This window comes from Entelurus aequoreus, linkage group LG12, assembly GCF_033978785.1.
Source record: "Entelurus aequoreus isolate RoL-2023_Sb linkage group LG12, RoL_Eaeq_v1.1, whole genome shotgun sequence".
Classification (NCBI taxonomy): domain Eukaryota; kingdom Metazoa; phylum Chordata; class Actinopteri; order Syngnathiformes; family Syngnathidae; genus Entelurus; species Entelurus aequoreus.
In genome coordinates, this window is record NC_084742.1 from 26,750,497 (window position 1) to 26,772,401 (window position 21,905).

General features: G+C 42.2%; 3 protein-coding genes across 5 annotated transcripts; all 3 read right to left on the reverse strand.

Annotated features, from left to right (window-relative positions):
- Nucleotides 1-1,827: 1,827 nt before the first annotated feature.
- LOC133661842 (uncharacterized) lies at nucleotides 1,828-14,935 on the reverse strand. 2 transcript variants are annotated; one of them, XM_062065362.1, is made up of 6 exons: nucleotides 13,179-14,935; nucleotides 10,671-10,786; nucleotides 4,455-4,778; nucleotides 2,676-3,125; nucleotides 2,556-2,602; nucleotides 1,828-2,475 (listed from the first exon to the last, which is right to left on the reverse strand). In XM_062065362.1, exons 1-6 carry the CDS (start codon nucleotides 13,184-13,186, stop codon nucleotides 2,356-2,358), a joined length of 1,065 nt encoding a protein of 354 aa, XP_061921346.1. In that variant the 5' UTR covers nucleotides 13,187-14,935; the 3' UTR covers nucleotides 1,828-2,355. The 2 variants fall into 2 exon arrangements, with proteins under 2 accessions (XP_061921346.1, XP_061921347.1); XM_062065363.1 differs by lacking the exons at nucleotides 10,671-10,786; nucleotides 13,179-14,935 and adding an exon at nucleotides 4,860-4,973.
- On the reverse strand, nucleotides 5,485-7,104 carry LOC133661843 (G-protein coupled receptor 4-like). Of its 2 annotated transcripts, none has more exons than XM_062065365.1 (3): nucleotides 6,501-7,104; nucleotides 6,298-6,377; nucleotides 5,485-5,914 (listed from the first exon to the last, which is right to left on the reverse strand). In XM_062065365.1, exons 1-3 carry the CDS (start codon nucleotides 6,876-6,878, stop codon nucleotides 5,491-5,493), a joined length of 882 nt encoding a protein of 293 aa, XP_061921349.1. In that variant the 5' UTR covers nucleotides 6,879-7,104; the 3' UTR covers nucleotides 5,485-5,490. The 2 variants fall into 2 exon arrangements, with proteins under 2 accessions (XP_061921349.1, XP_061921348.1); XM_062065364.1 differs by having other exon boundaries at nucleotides 6,298-6,882; nucleotides 7,016-7,038.
- A 465-nt stretch (nucleotides 14,936-15,400) lies between the features above and the next one.
- On the reverse strand, nucleotides 15,401-19,362 carry LOC133661840 (UDP-glucuronosyltransferase 2B31-like). The gene is made up of 2 exons (XM_062065361.1): nucleotides 19,257-19,362; nucleotides 15,401-17,760 (listed from the first exon to the last, which is right to left on the reverse strand). Exon 2 carries the CDS (start codon nucleotides 17,755-17,757, stop codon nucleotides 16,177-16,179), a length of 1,581 nt encoding a protein of 526 aa, XP_061921345.1. The 5' UTR covers nucleotides 17,758-17,760; nucleotides 19,257-19,362; the 3' UTR covers nucleotides 15,401-16,176.
- Nucleotides 19,363-21,905: the final 2,543 nt, after the last annotated feature.

Below are 21,905 nucleotides of genomic sequence, written 5' to 3' on the forward strand. Positions count from 1 at the left end.
TTCTTAAAATGCAAATGCAAACAATCAGAAAAAAATACTTAATTTGTCAAGTCTTTAGTTCATGGTTTTAACACTGTGGCCCGCCGCTTCCGCTTATGAAATGGGTCAAGAGTTGCTTGTGAGCTTACCGCGACGCTTTTAGGTGTCAAACGTTTTTCCGCGGAACAAATTTAGTAGACGTGGAAATGAACACACTTCCTGCCCGCTGCGCACACAGCAAATATGCTGCATTGCTTGTTTTGACACCTCTGAATGAGCTACTGAAGTGTTAAATATGCATGTTAAGCACGGTGGGAGAGGGGTTAGTGCATCTGCCTCACAATACGAAGGTCCTGAGTAGTCTTGGGTTCAATCCCGGGCTCGGGATCTTTCTGTGTGGAGTTTGCATGTCCTCCCCGTGACTGCGTGGGTTCCCTCCGGGTACTCCGGCTTCCTCCCACCTCCAAAGACATGCACCTGGGGATAGGTTGATTGGCAACACTAAATTGGCCCTAGTGTGTGATTGTGAGTGTGAATGTTGTCTGTCTATCTGTGTTGGCCCTGCGATGACGTGGCGACTTGTCCAGGGTGTACCCCGCCTACTGCCCGATTGTAGCTGAGATAGGCTCCAGCACCCCCCGCAACCCCAAAGGGAATAAGCGGTAGAAAATGGATGGATGGATGAAATACAATGCATCCGGAAAGTATTGACAGCGCTGTACTTTTTCCATATTTTGTTATGTTACAGCCTTATTCCAACATCTTTAAAATTCTACACACAATACCCAGTAATGAAAATGTGAAAACATTTTTTTTTCGTTTTGCTAATTTATTAAAAATAAAATAATACAAATCACAAATACATACGTATTCACAGCCTTTGCTCAATGCTTTCAATTATTTTTGAATATGATGCCACAAGCTTGGCACACCTATCTTTGGGGATTTTCGCCCATTCATCTTTGCAGCACCTCTCAAGTTCCATCAGGTTGGATGAGAATCAGAATCAGAATTATAAAAACTTTATTAATCCCCGAGGCGAAATGGAGATTTTCATCACAATCCCATTCAAGAGCAGACAAACATTACAGGGAGACAGAACAGGACCGCTGACGGGTCAGCCAACTTCCGGCGCCCCTTAGCGTTAGTTTTCATTCAGCATGTCTCTGCACATTGCTGCATTTATATTTCCCTCTATCCTGACTGTCTCCCAGTTCCTGCCGCTGAAAAACATCCATCGAACTGGTGCCTGGTTTCCTCCAAACATGACGCCTGACATTCACGCCAAAGAGTTCAATCTTTGCCTTATCAGACCATGGAGTTTTGTTTCTCATGGTTGGAGACTATTTTAGGCGCCTTGTGGCCTGCTGAATGAAAACCAACGCTTCCCATCCAACCTGATGGAGCATGAGAGGTGCTGCAAAGAGAAATGGGCGAAACTGACCAAAGATAGGTGTGCCAAGCTTGTGGCATCATATTCGAAAAGACTGGAGGCTGGAATTGCTGCCAAAGGTGCATCAACAAAGTATTGAGCAAAGGCTGTGAATACTTTAATAAATTAGCAACATAAAATAAAAAAAACTTTTCATATTGTCAGACTGGGGTATTATCTGTAGACATTTGATTACAAAAATTAACTCATCCGAGAGAAACTTTTGTATCCTGTTTTAAAAAGGGTTATTATATTTTTATGTACCCAATATAATATTGCGAAAATCGGTTTGAACCAAGAATTGTGTCTGAATCATATCGTCGTCAGTTGTAAGATTAACCCTAAAAACTACACATGCATGCACACGCACGCACACACACACACACACACACACACACACACACACACACACACACACACACACACACACACACACACACACACACACACACACACACACACACACACACACACACGTGCAACGGACAGGAGAATGTGCCATATGTCTGATTGTTGTATTTAATAAGAGGTCCCGAAATAATAATTTTCTGAGGAACTTTCTTTATAAGAATTAATCATACCAGTAAACAAAATGGTATGATCGCTCGCTCTGTAATACATTTATACAAGTACAAAATGCAAAGTCAAATGAAAAGTCAATTATTTGTTTTTCCCGAAAGCTTCTCCTCGCTAGGCAAGGTCAGTGGAGCCAACTTGTCCCGGCCAGCGAGGCTTAGTAAGGGACAAAGACATTGATAAGTGTTGGCCGTCCTGCTCACGAATGTGCTGTATTTGAGTTTGTTATGCAAGTAACATGAAAATATTTGATATTTAGAAAGGAGATCACAGGTGAATTCAGATCACATTTTCTGTGTACCACCCTTTGTCACACATTGTGCAAAAGCCATGTTAGGAAGAATAATAGAAAAATGACTTTGCAAACATCAGTCCACATGTTTGAGTCTCACTCCAGCGTAGATGGTGTCCTCGGGGCGCTTCTGTCTCCTGCTGTTGGACTGTCTCTTTTTGAAGTCCAGAGCCACGTATGGCAAAGCGTCCTCAATCTGTCGGAAAAAGACAACCAGCTGGTCAGTTTTGGGAGAATGATCAACAGTGGGAGTTCCCTCGACTTTAATGAGCTCACCTCATCATCCACATTGTTTTCTAGGACACTTGTCTGCATATTTGCTCCTGTCAGGACGATATAGAAACGTTACGTTCTGTTTATTAGCGTTAATCTTTGTTCGATTGATATTGATCGTACCGTCCTGCAGAAGCTGCTGTCTTCTGGACTTTTTGCAAACAAGAGCGAGCAGGAGGTTAAAGAATATGGACAAAAGCAGAGCTGCAATCAGGCAGGGTGTCAACCAAGTGTGGGTCTGTCCTCCAACATCCAGCCTGGTCCCCTCGCCAAACACTATCTCCCCACAGGAGGCCACCGCGCAGTAGTACAACCCGGCGTCGGCAAGGGTGACATCCTTCTTGGACAGCATGTAAACGCAGCGCCGCTCGGACACTTTCGTGCACTTGCTGCTGTTCTCCGAGTGGACGTACGTCATTCCCAAACAGGAGTCCTGTGAGGCCTCTCGGAACCAGTAGACCCTGTGATGTCCGTTGCTGATTCCAGGGTGTGTGGTGCATTGTAAGGCAGCAGAACCCCCCTCAGTTGCCGAGATAGATGTTGGACGCTGGCTAACAGATAGGTGGCTTGATTCTAGAACAGACATTTTGCTGACTTTAATGGCCATTTTTCTTATTGCTACAAAGAACTGCAATTAAGATGGATTTAATTTTGCAAATTGCACACCGCATACTCATTTATTCTCTGTATTGACAAATAAAGAACAACTATTTATTAGGCCTGTCAAAAGTAACATGTTAATTCATATTAACTCACAATAAAATATTGCATTTTTCATGTATGTACTGTACGTCGGTTAAGCACACAGTCATTTTGAATGTAGATGCTCATTTACCTTAAGCGTGGATGGTTATTTGAAAAACTTCGCGGGTTGTTATATGGTTAGTGATCAGGTCAATGGGTCAGTGTAAAGATGACTGAGGAGTGTGCTAGCTGGAAAATTCCACTTCAAATTACACCCAGAAGGCACTTTAGATAAAACTATGAACATTCAAAACATGTTCCTGGATGACAAAATAAAATTGCATTTGTGTCTAAATATTGGGGTCTTTTTTAAGTTAATTCCGAATTCATTAGTGTGATTAATCTGATTTAAAAAATGTGTACTTGGACAGCACTGCTATTTTTGCATTGAAATAATCAGTCCCAAACAAGTACCCGGTAATCGTTTATGTGTTATGTCTTTAAAAAGAGCACATATTCTTCCAACGTAAAGATACATTTATCATTTGGTGTTCTCGCTCAGCAGAAAAATTGGCAATATTGGGGTTATTCTTCATGTGAGCGACGTTTTTTTAAAATTTTTTTAAAATGAATTTCCAAAAACGTTTTATACATTAACATTTAAAAAAAAAATTAAAATAAAAGATTTAAAAAATATATTTTTTAATTGTATTTTTTATTTTACAGTGACCTAAGTGTGTGTTAAAAATGGACTTACTTCGTGATAGACCGACACTAATTGCAATTAGTGGCATACACCTAATAAAATGCTATGGAACGTGAACCCTTTAAACCCGCGCGGGGACGCACATTTGATTTGATCTTAAAAGTGACTCTCATTCAATTCATGTAGTCTGATAATTACAAAAATTTAAATCAAGGTATGACGGCTGAACCCTTTTAGAGGAGAGAAGCCAATTTGTTCCTGGGGTTGCTTTTAAAATGGCCAGTCATTGAACAAAATTATTCACTTCAGTGAAATATAATTGTATTAATAATATCCTACTGAGAACCAGCATCCTTTGTGTTTTTGTGGTGAAATTATCCTCTGCATTTGACAGGGCAATTTTTTTTCTAAAATGTGTAACTCTGACAAACTAAATAGGTTAAAAACTAATGTCTACTGCAGAGGATGCAGGTTCTCAGAAAAGTATGACAGTAGTTCAAGAAATAATATACCTTTCACAAGCAAAAATATTCCATTGTCAAAGCTGGTGACGGTGAGATGAGTCTGCCCACAGTAGTACACAGCCGTGTCCGAGAGCCCCACACCAGAAATCTTTAGGTGGAAGAAGTTTGCTCCTTGGTGAGCTGTCAGTCGCTCGCTGACCAACCCCATTTTCTGATGGTTGTGGGAATTGTCCAAGTAGACATAGTAAGAGAGGATGATTTCAGGTTTGTCACCTGCAACCTGCTTGTACCAGGACAGATATGTGGCCTCTGAATCAAAGAAGCAAGGAAGGGTCACATTGTCGCCCAGGCTGGCGAAGAGGACCGTAGCATCTGAAACACAAACATGTTAAGAAAAATTAGGTCCATTTTTTCCTTGTAGGAAAAGCATTGTGCGTTATTTCGATAACTTACGAGCTCTAAAAAGAGCGACCGCGAGCACGCAGAGTTTGAACATCCCTCACTCTCGCCTTTCAGACTGTTTTTGGCCCAAATTGCATTGTCACGAAACGGGGTCAAAGAAAAAAACACACTCCTCCTCTAATGGAAAAAAACGATCTTTGCGTCAAATATGTGAAGATTTGTGTCGAGCAGTGCTTTGTGCTTTAAAAGTTAACTCTCAAGTCATCTTGCATGCTCCCCCCAAACATTTGAATCATTTTCCGTGATTATTTCTTTGTGCACCAGCATTGCCAAGGCTGTTAACCTCTTCTTTGCTTCCAATGTATTTTTTTGCAACAGTCAAACATTAGCAATTAGTTAGCATCATTAGCTGGGTCTGTTTTTGTCATCTTAACAACTATTTGAAATGATATACTGTATACTCCCACTAGTTTCATACTGTGAAAAGCAGCAGCTTTGGAAAAATAAAGAAAAAACATATTTTCAAACCTGCCGAACTGACTTCAGAGTTTAAGTCTAGCAACAGAGTAAACTGAGTTTAGGCTAGAGGCAGAAAACTCCAGGAAATGTTTTTCTAGGTGCAAGCAGGGCCCCAAAAGTAGCATATTCTCTGAAGGGAAGTTTGCTGTGTCTCAAACCTGATCTATTCAACTGAAAGATTATTATGGTCACTTTCCCTCTGTTCCTTGGCTTCCTGGTGAACTGTCGTGGTCAAAGTCATCTGTTTGCGAGCGCTTTGGCCCCGGCCCGAGCAGGGTAGTGACCTCCGCAGCTCCAACCGGGCGTCGGCACACAGAAAAATGTAGAAGAGAGGATCAAGCAGCGCGTTGAGGCTGGTCATCCCATAGCACAGTCGGTAGAGCAGGAAGATGGAGCGCTCCAGGGCGCACGGCTCGTCAGCCTGCAGCAGCGAGGCAAATCTGTAGCCGCCCACCAGGTGGTAGGGTCCGAACACGGCAATGAAGTTGACTGTGATCACCACCAGGATGCCCACAATTTTGTGGCGCTCGTGGGCCGACAATGAGGGAGAGCGGCGAAGGGTCACTCCGATGTGGGCTGAGGTGTAGCTGAAAGATGAAGGATGAAATGACTTTTACATCTAACATTTAATGTAATAATTATGCAAAACAAAACACAAACTCTTGTTAGAGGAAAGAAGGAACTCATTAAGTCTTGGTTAGAATCGGAAGAGATCCAGGAATAGACCAAAACTAGATCTGACCAATCTAAGACTATGAGCATGAACTGATGAAGTCTGCTCAGATGAGAGGCGAGTTTTGTCTTTTAAGACAAATTAAACAGTCCAGATGCGATTGATTGAATGCCCTGAGAATACGAACTAATGAAAGAGGAACATCCATAGACAGATTTCTTGACACAAAGAGTGCATTTTAAGCAGTGTGGTAATGCAGCAACCTATCATATTTCTGTGATCTGCATCTTAACTCACCCAAGTATGGTGCACGGCAACAGGAATCCCAGAGCCACAGTGGTGATTTTGAAGTGGGCGTATTTGGGGCTGACTGGATACTGCTCCAAACACAGCAATCGATCCGGGTCGAAAACAGACGGCAGAAGTCCAAACAGGCAGAACAGAAAGGTGAGCATCCACACCGCCACGCCTGACACCGCGGCCACCTTGATCGTCCTCACCCTGCGGCTGCTTATTGGGAACACGATGGCCAGGCAGCGGTCCAGCGCTATCAGGCACAGGAACATGACGCTGGCGTAGACATTGACGTAGAACACGTAGCCTACCAGCTCGCAAGGAAGTGGGCCGTAGGGCCAGCGGTGGCCGCCCTGAAGGTACAGGATCCACAAGGGCAGGGTGAGCAACTGCAGAAGGTCGGACAGCAGCAAGTTGAGGATGTAGACTCGCTGGCAGCCTCCGTTACCTGTGCGACCCAGGTGGTAGAGTCCCCACAGGGACAGCAGGTTGCTGGGCAGGCCCAAGGAGAAGACTAGGCCATAGATGCAAGTCAGGCCGAAGACGTCTGTGTCCAAGGGAAGGCCGCAGCTGTCATTGGACATGTCTCTGCTGGACAAACGCCTTCACATGTGAGTTCCTTATGTCATTTTCCTTTCTAGTTGGGTTCCAACTCGCAAATCAGCACAGAGCAGGTGGCCATCACGTGAACAACAATCCACTCCAGTTTAAACTTGCTCACCTCAGGATGCGGCTCGCTCTCAATCTCACTGTTGCTGCTACGACCTGCGCTCAGCAAGTGCTGGGAACACGGCGTCTGGACCAACTTTTGTCCATTCTTTGATCGTTTCCTACCACAGGAAGTCAACGTTTTCAGCCTTAAGGGCAACATCCTGAGGCAGGAGAACGCCTATCGTGCATAGAACTAAAACACACACTCTCTTTCAGCAAACCGGGAGACGTGGCGATCAGGCTCGCTTCATGCATGGCTATCACTTATGTCCTTTAGTTATTGGCATTTGACACATGGACATCTTTAATAAATGTATGCATCAGCAAGCACGTACACAAGCACCTGCCTTTTTGCCCTGCATAAGAAATGTGGCCTTTTTTCCGGAGCCCAATTTTTTTGTTCATTTTGGAACAAAAATCATCTGATGGGAAATATATTGGAGTTCTTATGAGAATTCCTCCACAACTGCTCGATGGTGCTCATAAACCTCCAATGCCCTCTTCTCCCTCGTGTGTGCTGCAACCTACGGCATGTTTCCTCTGACACACAGCATTAGACAGAAAAGTAATAAGGTTTGTAAAATCGTGACTTTGTTTGGTACAAAATTAACCAAAACAGTAGTGCTGCTGAAAAAAACCAAAATGGAAAAACAACTCAAAGCGTTGTCCAGTCGTTTACTGATATTTGTCATGTTTAGAGAAGGGAGAGAGAGCATACCTGACAAGACCTGCTCAGTGGCCTTAGATCTGCTCTGTGGCCTTGTGAGACCTGCTCAGTGGCGTTGTGGGTAGAGTGTCCACCCTGAGACTGGAAGGTTGTGAGTTCAAACCCATACCAAAGACTAATAAAATGGGACCCATTGCCTCCCTGCTTGGCACTCAGCATCAAGGATGGAATTGGGGGTTAAATCACCAACATGATTCCGAGCGCGGCCACCGCTGGTTTCATTTCCGTTACAAATGGCTGTTAAGTCGGTAAAAAAAACCAACAACGATGTCATGACTCAGCTGGGGCAAATTATACAGGGATCCCAGACGTGCGCTATTTAGCGGAATTCCGCCATTCTTTTAGCCAAAGTGATGTATTTTTTAGATTTATGTATAACACCGCTAACTCAACGCTCTCCGGCACATATTGGTTAGCTGACTGCTTAGAGCTAACCACGCTAGCAGGTCGAGTACAGACTGCGAGTGCAGCTAACTGACTTGTTCAGACTTTCTGGCGCACCTTAGAGCCAAAGGTAACCAGCCACGCTAGTAGGCCTAGTGCAGCCTAAAGATAGGAGGTGAACCATTTGTGAACAATACTAGTGCAGCCCAGGTGTTTCAGTCATTTTAAAAGAATGAGGTGATCTATTGTATCAAAGGCAGCGCTAAGATCCAGTAGAACCAATACTGACCGTTTTTGAGAGTCACTCAACCTGAAATCGTTCACAATCTTTAAAAAGGCCGTCTCTGTACTGTGGTTCACCCTAAAACCAGACTGAAACTGAAACTTCTCCAAAATATTGCAAAGAGTTGTTTAAAAACAAGTTTTTCTAAAATGTTACTCAAAAATGGTAAGTTTGATACAGGTCTGTAATTATTCTAATTGTCAGCATCCAAATTGCTCTTCTTTGTCAGGGGCCTCACCACCGCTTTTTAAAAAATCTCCTCCCTCAAAGAATCATATGATATTTAAAAAAAAAAATGGTTGTAATTTAATCTAAAAGACATGTAGTGGGGTTTATTGTAGAAAAAACCCTGTCAAGCACCTCAGCATTAACCAGGACAAAACTGTCCAGCGTTTCCTCAGGTAAAAACAGACACTCAGATGGATTAAAAGCAGTGTGTCACATCCGACGGTGTTTATTTTTTTCTCTGAAGTGGTCTGCAAACTGCTCACAAAGGGAGTCTGTAGGTGTGCCAGGTATATTATTAAAATCAGGGTTAAACAAATGGTTAATTGTTGCGAAAAGGACCCTGGGGTTATTCTAATTGTTTTCAAATACTGTGGAGAAAATAGTGTTTCTTGCGTTGTTAACCGCCGTGTTGTATATTTTTTTCTGTTCACGTAATATTTGATGATTAATCATTAGTTTACTCTTCCTCCGTTTCCTCTGCTATGCTGCAATTTTTATTTTTTTGACTTCCTCATCATTTCTCCATGAAAGCATGGATTTTAAAATTACCTTTGTTGATTTTAGAGGAGCAACAGAGTCAAGGCTAGATTTGAGGTTTTGATTAAAATTGTCAACAATAAAATCACAGGGTGCAGGTAAAACTATCGGAGGATAATTATTAAAAACTCTAATAAAATTTGCAGCCACTTCAGAAGTTTGATAGCGCTTCATCACAATTCGCACTGAGGTCTCTCACTGGATAAAAGCTGTGGTATTAAAAAACACACAGTAGTGGTCAGACACAACCTAGTCGACAACAGAGGACACACTGATGGACAGACCGTAAATAATGACCAAATCCAGAGTTTGTCCTCTGTTGTGAGTTGGCTGTCTGACATGAAATCTAACATATTTAAAAATTCACTGGAAACAGGGTTTAAAACCTCATCAGTGTGTAGATTAAAATCCCCAGCTAAAATGATCATATTATATGTTGAAAGAATGATTGATAAAAACTCAGAAAAATCAATCAATCAATCAATCAATGTTTATTTATATAGCCCTAAATCACAAGTGTCTCAAAGGGCTGTAAAAATCATTTATAAAAGCAAAAACTTTCTTTGGTGGTCTATAAACAGCGACGCACAAAACTGGGGGGGTACTAAAACAATAGCATGACATTCAAAAGTGGTATAGTGATCAAATAAAATCAGTTTTGATGTTAGGGAATTCATGGCTTTTGATGCTGTGCCACCTCCCTTCCTACCACTTCTGACTGTAAAAAGCAAAGTTAAAATTGGATGGAGAGGTGCATCTGTAACCAGCCATACCTCAGTTAAAAGCTAATTTCTGGTCTAAAATCAAATCATAATAATAAAAGACTTATTGACCAGAGAACAAATATTTAAAAGTGCCATGTTAATAGTGTATTAGTGACTGTTGTGTGAATGTGATCTGTATTGTTCTGTGTTAGTGATGATGGTCGGAATAAATGAATGATTTGTGGAAAAATGAGGTCCAAGTCCAGTGTTGTGTATATTGCAGTTAAAATAAAACCATAGGGGCTAGGACCAGGGGGACATCAGGATATAGAGGCATGCTGCACGTCGTATGCCAGGTTGGCAGATAAGAGGCGGCTGGTCTTATTGTAATTTGCATTTCTTTTAACTCACTTTTATGTCCCTTACTATTTTATTCCGTTCTTCTACAGCATCCATTGTAACCAATTACACAAATGAGACAATGATACAATTGATCAACTTCCAGCTACTTAATGTGACGATCTGTCACATCTCATGTAACTTGCTTGTCATATTTCTTTAGTTTTGTGTTTATTTCTTGGTCAGCGCTCTTATTTAAGTTCCACTTCCCGCATGTCTCCCTGAGCGCTCGTTCTCTCACCTGTCCCTAATTAGCAGCCTGGCACACCTGAATGCAGTCGCCAATCAGGCTGCTATTTATGCCTGCCTCGCCCTCCAGCTCGAGGCCAGATCTATTTTACTGACTTTTAGCGCATGCATATCTGCTCCTCCTGTGTTGAGTATAATGAAAGACTTGTCTTACTTGTACGTCGTCCTCCTGTCTCCTGCATCTTGGGGTCACAAGTACCGCAGCCATTCAAGTCCCTGACACAATAGCTTCTTTCCAGAAGGGATTGAGGACAGTGAGACGTAGAAGAGCTAATAAAGGAAAACATAGATGCAGAGGATGAGACAGAAGAGCCAGCAGAGAAAGCACTTGAGATGATTTCAATTTCTAATTTTTGGTCATTAAGAAAAGCATTAGGAGGCCACAGTGCAGGGAAATCTGCTGGAGGTGAGGACATCATTCTAAAACAGGCCAAGTCGGTGTTAAAAAGGCCAACATTTTTTCAAACGCATCTTGCCACTGAAGTCTCACTTTTGGCATTCCCACATGTTCAGGCTTTCTGGTGCACCTTAGAGCCAAAGGTAGCCACGCTAGTAGGCCTAGTGCAGCCTAAAGATAGGAGGTGAACCATTGCGCCACTGCGCATTGCCAGCAGTCACATTAGAGCAGTGGTTCTCAAACTTGGCTCTCAAAGTACCACCATAATGACCAACATTAAAGTATGGTAGCGTACAGGGCCCAAGTATTGATTAAAAACAGTACAGAAGTTTTATTTAACAAGTATATTTAATATTTTGGCCACTGTAACATTACACACAGCTTGAACAGTAACACTGTGTCTGAATATTGGAAAATAAAATACTGTACTTTAATCAAGTGATTCTTTGGCGTACCACTAGATTGAGCCCGCGTACCACTAGTGGTACACGTACCACAGTTTGAGAATTCCTGCATTAGAGAAAGGGAATGGAAATTTGAACTTCACCTGTAAGTATGAAACGAGAAGAAACTGAAATATTTGACAAATCAGACTAATTTAGTGCTTGGAAACATGCTGAGTGTAAAAAGTGACATGACATCAGACAAAGCTGCATAAATCTTTAATGATTACTTTCAAACTAGTAAAAAGAACATGTGCTGTCATCTTTGTCAGTAGAAATGTTCAAGTTCCAGCCTACACGGCGTGGCGAAGTTGGGAGAGTGGCCGTGCCAGCAATCTGAGGGTTACTGGTTCAATCCCCACCTTCTACCATCCTAGTCACGTACGTTGTGTCCTTGAGCAAGCCCCTTCACCCTTGCTCCTGATGGGACTAGTTAGCGCCGTGCATGGCAGCTCCCGCCATCAGTGTGTGAATGTGTGTGTGTGAATGTGGAAATAGTGTCAAAGAGCTTTGAGTTCCTTAAAAAAAGGTAGAAAAGCGCTATACAAGTACAACCCATTTATCATTTACAAGAATTCCACTTCCGACTAGAAAAAGCATGCCTTAGTGAATTGTATATGATTTTTGTTTTGCACGTACACACAATCTACGGTTGGAGTTAAAAAAACATTAATAAATAGCTACTAAATGAATCAAAAGTTACTCACAAGTTATCCAATACTTGAGGAGTTTTTTCACAAAATACCTACTCATACTCAAGTAATTATTTTGATGACGTTTTACTTTTACTTGAGTCATATTATTCTTAAGTAACGGTCGTCCTACTTGAGTACAATTTTTGGGTACTCTTGTTTTAAGTTGAAATATTGAAAGTCTAGTGAGGAATATTATTATTATTATTATACACATTCGTCATTCATTATGTTCCTTGTGATTTTATCCATCAAAAATTGATAACAGGGCTGCATTGTGTTATTGGTGTTAGCATGTTGGTCGCACAGTCAGGAGTTTGAGGATTTCTATGTGTGGAGTTTGCATGTGTCAGTTTTCTCTGGGTGCCTTTAAACATCCTCTTTTATCAGGTCATTGTATTCTCCAGGCTTTGAATCAATAGCAGCTATCCAATTCTAGTATTTTTAAGGCCCCTTCTACTCTAAGCCGACTAAGGTTATCCAGGGTAAATCACACCTAACCTTATCCGTGTCCACACACAACAATGCCATCGTTTAAGACCCCCTCCCCTCCGTCCGCCGGCGCAACGCGACCTAGTACGCATGCGCGGAAAATGCACACGTCATAGTCATCTCCAGTGTTGCTTTGTGTGCAACTTCTTGAATTAAATTTAACTTATCTGAACAATATCCAGTGTTATGGTATTTCAATTAACTGGAATCCAGTGTGCTGTGGGGCCCTATTGTAGTGAATCACACCTGAGCTATCATAAATTAATAAAATCTTTAATGGACATGTGAAAGTAAACGATGTGATAAAGAACATTTTACATAAATCAATCTAGGAATCTAGATATCTGGTCAGAACACCCCTCACTTTTTTGCCTTCACCTTCATTGTCCATTCGTTTTTGGTGACTTTATATACCCTGGACTTAGACGTTGAATCCGCGACATACATGGCGGACAATAACTGATACAGTCTGTTTTGCCAGTCCAAATGCATTCGCCATTTTCCGTAGTCTTCCCTTGTCGGCCAGGTAATACAAAGCACACGCTACCTTTTTTATCACATCCACGGGAGCCCGCATTCTCGTTGTCTCTCCTTCAACAAATGGACAAAGTTTTTAGGTAAGTAGAATCACAGCTGACCTGGACATTTGAAAGTTCTCTTGCCGTCAGAGAAGTGTTGTATCCGAAATAGCTGTAATCACACGTTTCCTTCCAGCAGCCAGCCCTACTCTTGTAGTCGTCAGAGAGTGAGGTTTACCAACCTACATCTAGCACAGCCGGACTGGCTGGCCCCCACATAGAAACGTACTGACGGTAAATAGTGACATGACGTCAGACAAAGCAGCACAAATCTTCAAAGATTACTTTCAAACTAGTAAAAAGAACATTTTTGAATCATGTGCTGTCAATTGTGTCAGTAGAAATGTTTCAGCCTACAAGAATTCCACTTCCAACGAGAAAAAACATGCTGCAGTAAATTGCATAAGATTTTTGTTTTGTTATACACACACACACACACACACACACACACACACACACACACACACACACACACACACACACACACACACACACACACACACACACACACACACACACACACACACACACACACACACACACACACACACACACACACACACACACACTAGTCAAATAACCATTAAAAATTAGCCACTAAATAAATCAGAAGTTACAAGTTACTCAGTATTTGAGTAGTTTTTTCACAGAGTACTTACTCTTACTCAAGTAACTGTTTTGATGACTTAATTTTACTTGAGTCATATTATTGTATACTAACTGTACTCTTACTTATTACTCTTACTTGAGTACAATTTTTGAGTACTCTACCCACCTCTGTTGTACTGTAACTGAAAGTTGTTTTGTTGTGGCTTTACAGTGTTGCGTTATGGCATTTGCATTTGTTGAGATTTTTGCAATCGTGTTGTGACTTAAAGTTGTTTTGCTGTAACCATACTTGCCAACCTTCAGACCTCCAAATTCGGGAGATTTGGGGGGTTGGGGTGGGCGTGGTCGGGGCCGGGGAGGGGGGGGGGTTAATGGAGGAGGTGTATATTTATAGCTAGAATTCACTGAAATTCAAGTATTTCTTATATATATATATATCAGTGGCGTGCGGTGAGGTTAATGTCTGGTGAGGCACGACTGCATCATCACAGTCAGATTTACAAACATATGAATCTGCAGTGCAGGTGTACCTAATGTTGTGTCCCTGCGGTCGTTCGCGGCTCCTGCAGCGCGAGCATTGTTGTTTTTGCACTTTTTGGCTTCTTTTTAAGTGACTTTTTTTGGGTGGATTCAGTCTTGCACGTGGAGGGTTTGGGTGTGGGCTTTGGTTGGTGTGGCCGCGGCGCTCCCGTCGGGCGGTGCATTCTGCGGCGGAGGTGCTTGGCACCAGGAGGCGGGGTTATGAGACGAGCCTCACACAGTGTGTCTTCGCAGCAGAGTTTTATGATCGCTCAGCACAAGAAATACGTTACACACATACAGTTGTTGACAAAATACACTGTACATTATATACCTCAGCTAACTAAACTATGGAAATGTATAATATAATTCATATAGCAATACGGTCTCACTTCACGGCAAGCCAGCAGTTAGCCGAGTCATTGCGCACAATCCATGTTGAGGCACAAATCAGTGACGTGCCTCAACTGGCTGCTGATCACCGCACCGTCTCTTCTCAGTATTTGAACGGCAAATGTGAAAATAAAAATAAAAATAATCTAAAACTGGTGAAGTTAAATGGAAAATAACTTTAGTATAATCACTGGATACATATAACAATTTAATTAATTTTTTTTTCTTTTTACTTTTTTTTTTCTTTCCATGATGGCAGGTGAGGCCGTGCCTCCCCTGCCTCTAGTGACGGCACGCCACTGATATATATATATATATATATATATATATATATATATATATATATATATATATATATATATATATATATATATATATATATATATATATATATATAAATAAAATAAATGCTTGACTTTCAGTGAATTCTAGCTATATATATATGTATTTTATTATATATATATTCATATAAATAAAATAAATACTTGAATTTCAGTGTTCATTTATTTACATATATACACACACAACACTCCTCTCTACTCATTGTTATATTTGAAAGTGCAATGCTTTGCAGCCAGTAGCACAGCCATTGAAGGAGCGTAGGTATGGGCAGTGTAATATTCTGGGTTGGAGTCAATAACCAAGCGAGGTAACGAAATTACGTCTCTTTACTTCATACTTCAGAACCGACTCCCACACTTGCAGTCAGGGTGCGCAATACAACGTAAACTGTTGGCCAACCAAAAAGTAACCACAGAACACTATACGGTATAGTGTTCTGTGGTTACTTTTTGGTTGGCCAAGCGGACGTGACGACAGGCTGTCCTCACTCAGGTCCGCACAGACCTGGAGGGGGCGTGCCTTAAGTCCGGCTGGAAATCGGGAGAAATTCGGGAGAATGGTTGTCCCGGGAGATTTTTGGGAGAGGCACTGAAATTCGGGAGTCTCCCGGAAAATTCGGGAGGGTTGGCAAATATGGCTGTAATGTTTGCATTTGTTGTGACCCTTCTCTGCCACCGGACACACGGGATGAACGCTACCTGATTTTTCTGACCGCAGTCACATCGGATACATACCGGATTTATATCCACATAAGAAAGATGTTTGGGTCGGATTAAAAAAAATGCGAATTGACTTTGACTGTGAACATAACCTCTTAGTAACTGTTATGAACTTTACTTAGGGACCTCAGGAAAGGAACATACAATTGAAATTGTTGCATGGGAAGAATAACTGCATGGAGACAATGGCTAAAAGGAAGTGTTTTTTACCACGTGGTGTAAAAGGGAGAGCTTGTTTGTGTCCAGTCATTCATTCATATCCAATCACCCCCTTGAAAGTGCAGCCAGTCTGAGTTATCGACAAACTCCAACATAATGACTCACTAACACTCTCACCACACACACCAAAGACCTTGACCTGTCCGTCTTCTGTACCAATGTGCAGTAGATTTTGAGCAAAATGCTCAATTTGCACTTACTGACAACGACATCAATAAACAAAAACGGGTGCTCAGGTTTACTAGGCACATAACTAATTATTCTGATTTAATCTTCCTCCTCAACCTTCGGCAGCAGAAGGTCTTACAGATGAAGACGGAGGTCCATACAAAGGCTATGATGACAGCAGCCAAGACAAGAAGCACGTCCAGGCAAAGGTAGGAGTACCAGGCCAGGCTGTATGATTCCGGCTGCAAATGGGGTGCTCCTTGGTGCCTGAGGACGTACTCGATCCAAAAGATGGCCACGTCCAATGGAGACACGAGGTTGTCGTGGTGGAGACGAGAGAGTCGGCGTATGTTGTCGCGGTATGACGGAGTTTCCAAAATGTCTTTAAGAGCCTCAAGGAAGCTTTCCTGGGTGAGCGATTTAGCCTCCAGCACCCGAGCAGCCCCGCGTACCTTCAGCCGGAGGACGTTATCAAACTGGTCAAAAAGCAGCGGCAGACCTACAACCGGAACCCCGTGGTAAATGGCCTCATACATGCCATTGGTGCCCCCGTGGGCAACAAACGCCCGTGTTTTGGAGTGCCCCAGAAGATCGTTCTGAGGCAGCCAGTCCACCAACAGAGTGTTGTTCCCCAAGGATGAAGGCTTTTCTCCCTTGATCCTCCAGATCACCTTTTGAGGCAGCTGAGCAAACGCAGCCGCGATAGCTTCAGTGACCTCTCGAGGCAGAGCAGAGACCAGTGTTCCCAAGGACATGACCACCACCCCGTGTTCCCCGGAGCTCTGCATGAAGGCCTCCAAATCGGTAGGGAGGGACCGGGCTTTTTTGCACTGGAACCCCCCGATGTAGACTACGTTAGGCATTGTTGGGCGAGGAAATTCAAAGACGAAATTGGACCTCACCAGCCAGATATCTGCCGCACGTTCTAATTGCAGCAAGTCTGTTCCAGGTGGGAAGTGCCTCTGGAAGACATCCGAGTACTTTGGGTTTATGTAAAAGTACAACTCAATAACACTATAAATGTAATGCAGCATATTCTTCAGCCTTCCCTGAAAATCCATCTGGTCATGTAGTTCACTTCCGGACACAGGGACAAAGGAGAGTGGGGAAGGGGACGTAACAAAGTGGCTCTCTCCATTATTAATCCAGCGTACGTTGAAGACCATAGGCAATTTGAGGTAATTCCCCAGGAGCACCCCCACTGTCAGGCCTGGGTCGGTCAACATGAGATCAAACTTGGCATCCTGAAGCTTCCTTACAAAAACCAGATCATCCAACATCTTGCCGACGGCCGCGGCGAGAAGACCGTGGCCCACTGACAGCATTTTTGTGATAATGCGCTGCTGGCAAAACGTCCTCAGGAAGTCGGTGGACTTGCGGCACTCGATAACGTCCACAAGGATCCTATTGTAATAGTTCTTTTTGGTGCCGTCCTCCAACATGGGCATGGTGATGGACGTGTAGAAGGAGGCGTTGGTGGGAATGTACCAGCTGTGGGGCGAGTGCAGCACGGTGAGGAGGTGGCCTCGGGAGTGCAGCTCCTTGAGGATCACCTCCATGTTGATCCAGTGGCTCCCGTCCACCGGCACCACCAGGATCCTGCTGCAGCCAGCAGGCCCGGGGGACAGGAAGCCGAGAAGTGCAAGGAGCACTGGAAAGATGTTGGACATTTCCTGGCAGCAAACATAAGACTCATCTTGAACGTGTTGACATTTACACCGCTGAGTCATTAAATACACATTTGAACAATAAAACAGTTACACTTCAAACAAACTCAAATTATCCTAAAAAGAGACAACTTTTCCTATTTCAAGCAAAAACGTGTTGTTAATAACATAGTAAGCAAAATTTGCTTAGCTGGAATTCCTAAAACTACAATATTTTTCTTGTGATTTTAAGAACATATGAAATCTAGAAATCAGCTCTAAGTTTAAGCAAGTTGTTCTTATCACATAGCAAGATTTAAGTAAAATGTCATTAATACAAAGTAAGATTAAGTCACATGTTCCTATTAGATTCATAAATTGAGATAAAATATACTTTTATGAGGCTAGATTTAAGCAAAATGTTATAACATATTCTAGATTTAGGATTATTCTTCTCTATTGGTCTGTGTTCTTAACATTGCAAGTTTTTCCAATGTTATCCTTCTTTTAAGCAGAAATATAATGATTCATATTCCATGTAAAAAGGAGATCAACTCTAAAAAAACAGACACCTCATCTATAATTAATTCACTTTTCTCTCTTTTTTTTTTATGATACGCCGAGAGGCAAATGAAAAACCAGCTGTGGGCCGAAAACGGCCATATTTTGGACAGCCCTGCACTCGGTCACAGTGTGGTCCTCATTATTCATTTATTTATTTTTCCTTAAAATAAATGTTATAGATATACAGTAGAGATCGGTAGGTCGTGAGTACAAACCCCGGCCGAGTCATACCAAAGACTATAAAAATGGGACCCATTACCTCTCTGCTTGGCACTCAGCATCAAGGGTTGGAATTGGGGGTTAAATCACCAAAAATGATTCCCGGGCGCGGCCAACACTGGTGCTCACTGCTCCCCTCACCTCCCAGGGGGTGATCAAGGGTGATGGGTCAAATGCAGAGGGTAATTTCACCACACCTAGAGTGTGTGTGACAATCATTGGTACTTTAACTTATATTTTCTATGTGTGAATGTGTTCTTAAATTTAGAAAGTTAGGGAACCGGTTTTATTCTTAATTAATGACAAATATTCTTAATATATTGTGGAAGAATGATCAAAATCAGGTTTTCTAATTATTTCCAAAAATCTGGATATATACTTTCCCAACATAAGATAATTTTTTTTGTTTAAAAAATAAGATATTTTTTCTCCTGAGCAAACAAACTGATGCTTAACATGGGACTTTTTTGCTTTCTTGAAATGTGTTTATTGCAGCATATTTATTTTACATGACTCATTTTTCGCATTACTTTGAACACCTGACGACAAACATTACACAGCATCAGGTCAATTTTTGAATGCTGTTTGTTGGTCTGCATATTGTTTCCCTTTTTCTTGTATTGACTTTGTGCTCTTGACATGCCCTGAGGGATTCTTCCGAGATTAGATAATGCGCAATTGAATGAATCAATAAAAAGGAACAACACAGTCATTTATGGTGCAATATGTTCAAATCTCACCTCAGTTGGGTTTGTTGTATCAAAATCCACAAGTTGGCCTCCTGAGGTCCTGCAAGATGTATTCTATGTAACACCAAACGGGTGCATAAATGTCACACAGCGCCTGATCTGCAGGGTCAAAGTCCACATTGGCGGGTTATCAGTTTAGCAACCTTAACTGTTGTGGGTGCAGTAGGTGTTAGCACCATCTTTTTACTCAAGTTACGCAACACGTCTGGAATCACTTAAAATTCTTCCCTCAAAACAGACTTGGGGTCTCTTTTGTTGCCATGGTGACCTCAGATGAACCTGCCTGCATACCTGAAAAGACACTTTTGTGCATTAGTCTGTTCTGTTAGCATTGCGCAAGCTGTAGGTGGCGCCCTTGAGAAAATGAAGTCTGAGGGTGTCTTTCTTGACCTTGTGTTGTGTCATCATATGAAAGTGTTTGTGAAAACATACATTGCATAAAGCTGATAATAGTCGTAAATATATTCCATTTATAGCGACGAAGCAGACAAAACGTGGGATGTCGTGTCAAAGAATTGCCCAGAAAACAACAATATCAATAATAATAATAATAATGACATTTCCTTACACCTTTTCAAGGTCGGTCTGGAAGCCAACAAGCTCCCGGGACGCTCGCCGCTTCACAGGCGCTTCCTTCCTGCAATTGTCCCCGGCCTCATGATCGTGGCTCATTTACAATCCCCACGTAGTCCTCCGACACCCGCCGACGCTCAATTGTTTTCCAGGCATGAGTCACTTTTTATGACACAATGATTTTGCTGGTATTTCACACGATGCTGTTTTTACGCATCCCCCCCGGCGACTCCCCTCCAGAGACAGCTCTGGAAAGTTCCATCCATGCCGTGGAACTTTAAGTCCTGGCGAATATGGACACATAGGCCCACTCTAATGACATCCAATGCAACATCTTCATCGCAAATTAGGTTCTATCACCATAGCAGGAGCAGTTTAGGAGAGAATATTTGTGAATGAACGGGATTGGCCAAAGTAGGACAAACATACACTACCATTCAAAAGTTTGGGGTCACATTGAAATGTCCTTATTTTTGAAAGAAAAGCACTGTACTTTTCAATGAAGATAACTTTAAACTAGTCTTAACTTTAAAGAAATACACTCTATACATTGCTAATGTGGTAAATGACTATTCTAGCTGCAAATGTCTGGTTTTTGGTGCAATATCTACATAGGTGTATAGAGGCCCATTTCCAGCAACAATCACTCCAGTGTTCTAATGGTACAATGTGTTTGCTCATTGGCTCAGAAGGCTAATTGATGATTAGAAAACCCTTGTGCAATCATGTTCACACATCTGAAAACAGTTTAGCTTGTTACAGAAGCTACAAAACTGACCTTCCTTTGAGCAGATTGAGTTTCTGGAGCATCACATTTGTGGGGTCAATTAAACGCTCAAAATGGCCAGAAAAAGAGAACTTTCTTCTGAAACTCGACAGTCTATTCTTGTTCTTAGAAATAAAGGCTATTGCACAAAATTGTTTGGGTGACCCCAAACTTTTGAACGGTAGTGTATGTGTACTCTACCAACTGAAGGCTGAATACATTCATCATGTTGATATTTACTTGGGATTTATAATTGTAGAAAAAAGGTTAAAACTGATCCAATGTAGACATGCATGCAAATATGTTGTCCAATATAAAACAGTCTTGATCTCAGCTCTGTGTTAAAGGTGTCCCATTTTAAAAAAAATAATATAAATAATATAAACATGTCATGGGGCAGCACGGTGGAACATGGGTTAGTGCATGTGCCTCACAATACGAAGGTCCTGAGTAGTCCTGAGTTCAATCCCGGGCTCGGGATCTTTCTGTGTGGAGTTTGCATGTTCTCCCCGTGACTGCGTGGGTTCCCTCCGGGTACTCCGGCTTCCTCCCACCTCCAAAGACATGCACCTGGGGATAGGTTGATTGGCAACACTAAATTGGCCCTAGTGTGTGAATGTGAGTGTGAATGTTGTCTGTCTATCTGTGTTGACCCTGTGATGATGTCCAGGGTGTACCCCGCCTTCCGCCCGAATGCAGCTGAGATAGGCTCCAGCACCCCCCGTGACCCCAAAAGGGACAAGCGGTAGAAAATGGATGGATGGATGGATAGACATGTCATGACCGCTATCATTAGTTTCTCGTATTTTGTATTATTTCCTGTCTAGCGCTCTTATTTTTTATTCTACTTTCTGTTTGCCTCCTTTTACCACCACTCCTCTGGTCTGAGCGCTGGCTCCCTCACCTGTCCCTGATTTGCAATCAGGAAACACTCGTCCCAGGTTGCCAATCAGGATGCTTCTTATGCCAGCCCTGTTCTTTTTATTTTGCTTTGTTTGCTTTGCTCTTCACGCACATTTTACTCTTAGTGCCTTTCCCAGCATCACATCTTGTTTTTTGTGTGTTGCCTGCGTTTTTACGAATAAAATTGCCTTCTTTCATGCGCCTGCATCCTGAGGTCGTGACATAAACCAGACATAGCAATCATGACATATAAAGATATACAATATTATGTCCCAGCCCAAGTAGAAAAGTGCAAATGTTTTAATGGTTAGTTTATTTGGTATATATGAGCCCAGTACAGTTTTGAACTTTTCTTGGCAGATCAAGTACTTTCACCTGTGGCTGTTACCAAGGGCTTA

Bases quoted from the DNA above. Each gene is read 5' to 3' on its own strand.
- LOC133661840 (XM_062065361.1), bottom strand. From the start codon at position 17,757: ATGTCCAACATCTTTCCAGTGCTCCTTGCACTTCTCGGCTTCCTGTCC.
- LOC133661843 (XM_062065364.1), bottom strand. From the start codon at position 6,878: ATGTCCAATGACAGCTGCGGCCTTCCCTTGGACACAGACGTCTTCGGC. The intron at 5,915-6,297 runs GTGAGTTAAGAT...TTCATCTTTCAG, and splicing joins TTGCCGTGCACCATACTTGG to CTACACCTCAGCCCACATCG.
- LOC133661842 (XM_062065362.1), bottom strand. The intron at 4,779-10,670 runs GTAAGACAAGTC...TTTGTGTTTCAG, and splicing joins GACAGGAGGACGACGTACAA to ATGCTACGGTCCTCTTCGCC. The intron at 2,603-2,675 runs GTACGATCAATA...TCGTCCTGACAG, and splicing joins ACAGCAGCTTCTGCAGGACG to GAGCAAATATGCAGACAAGT.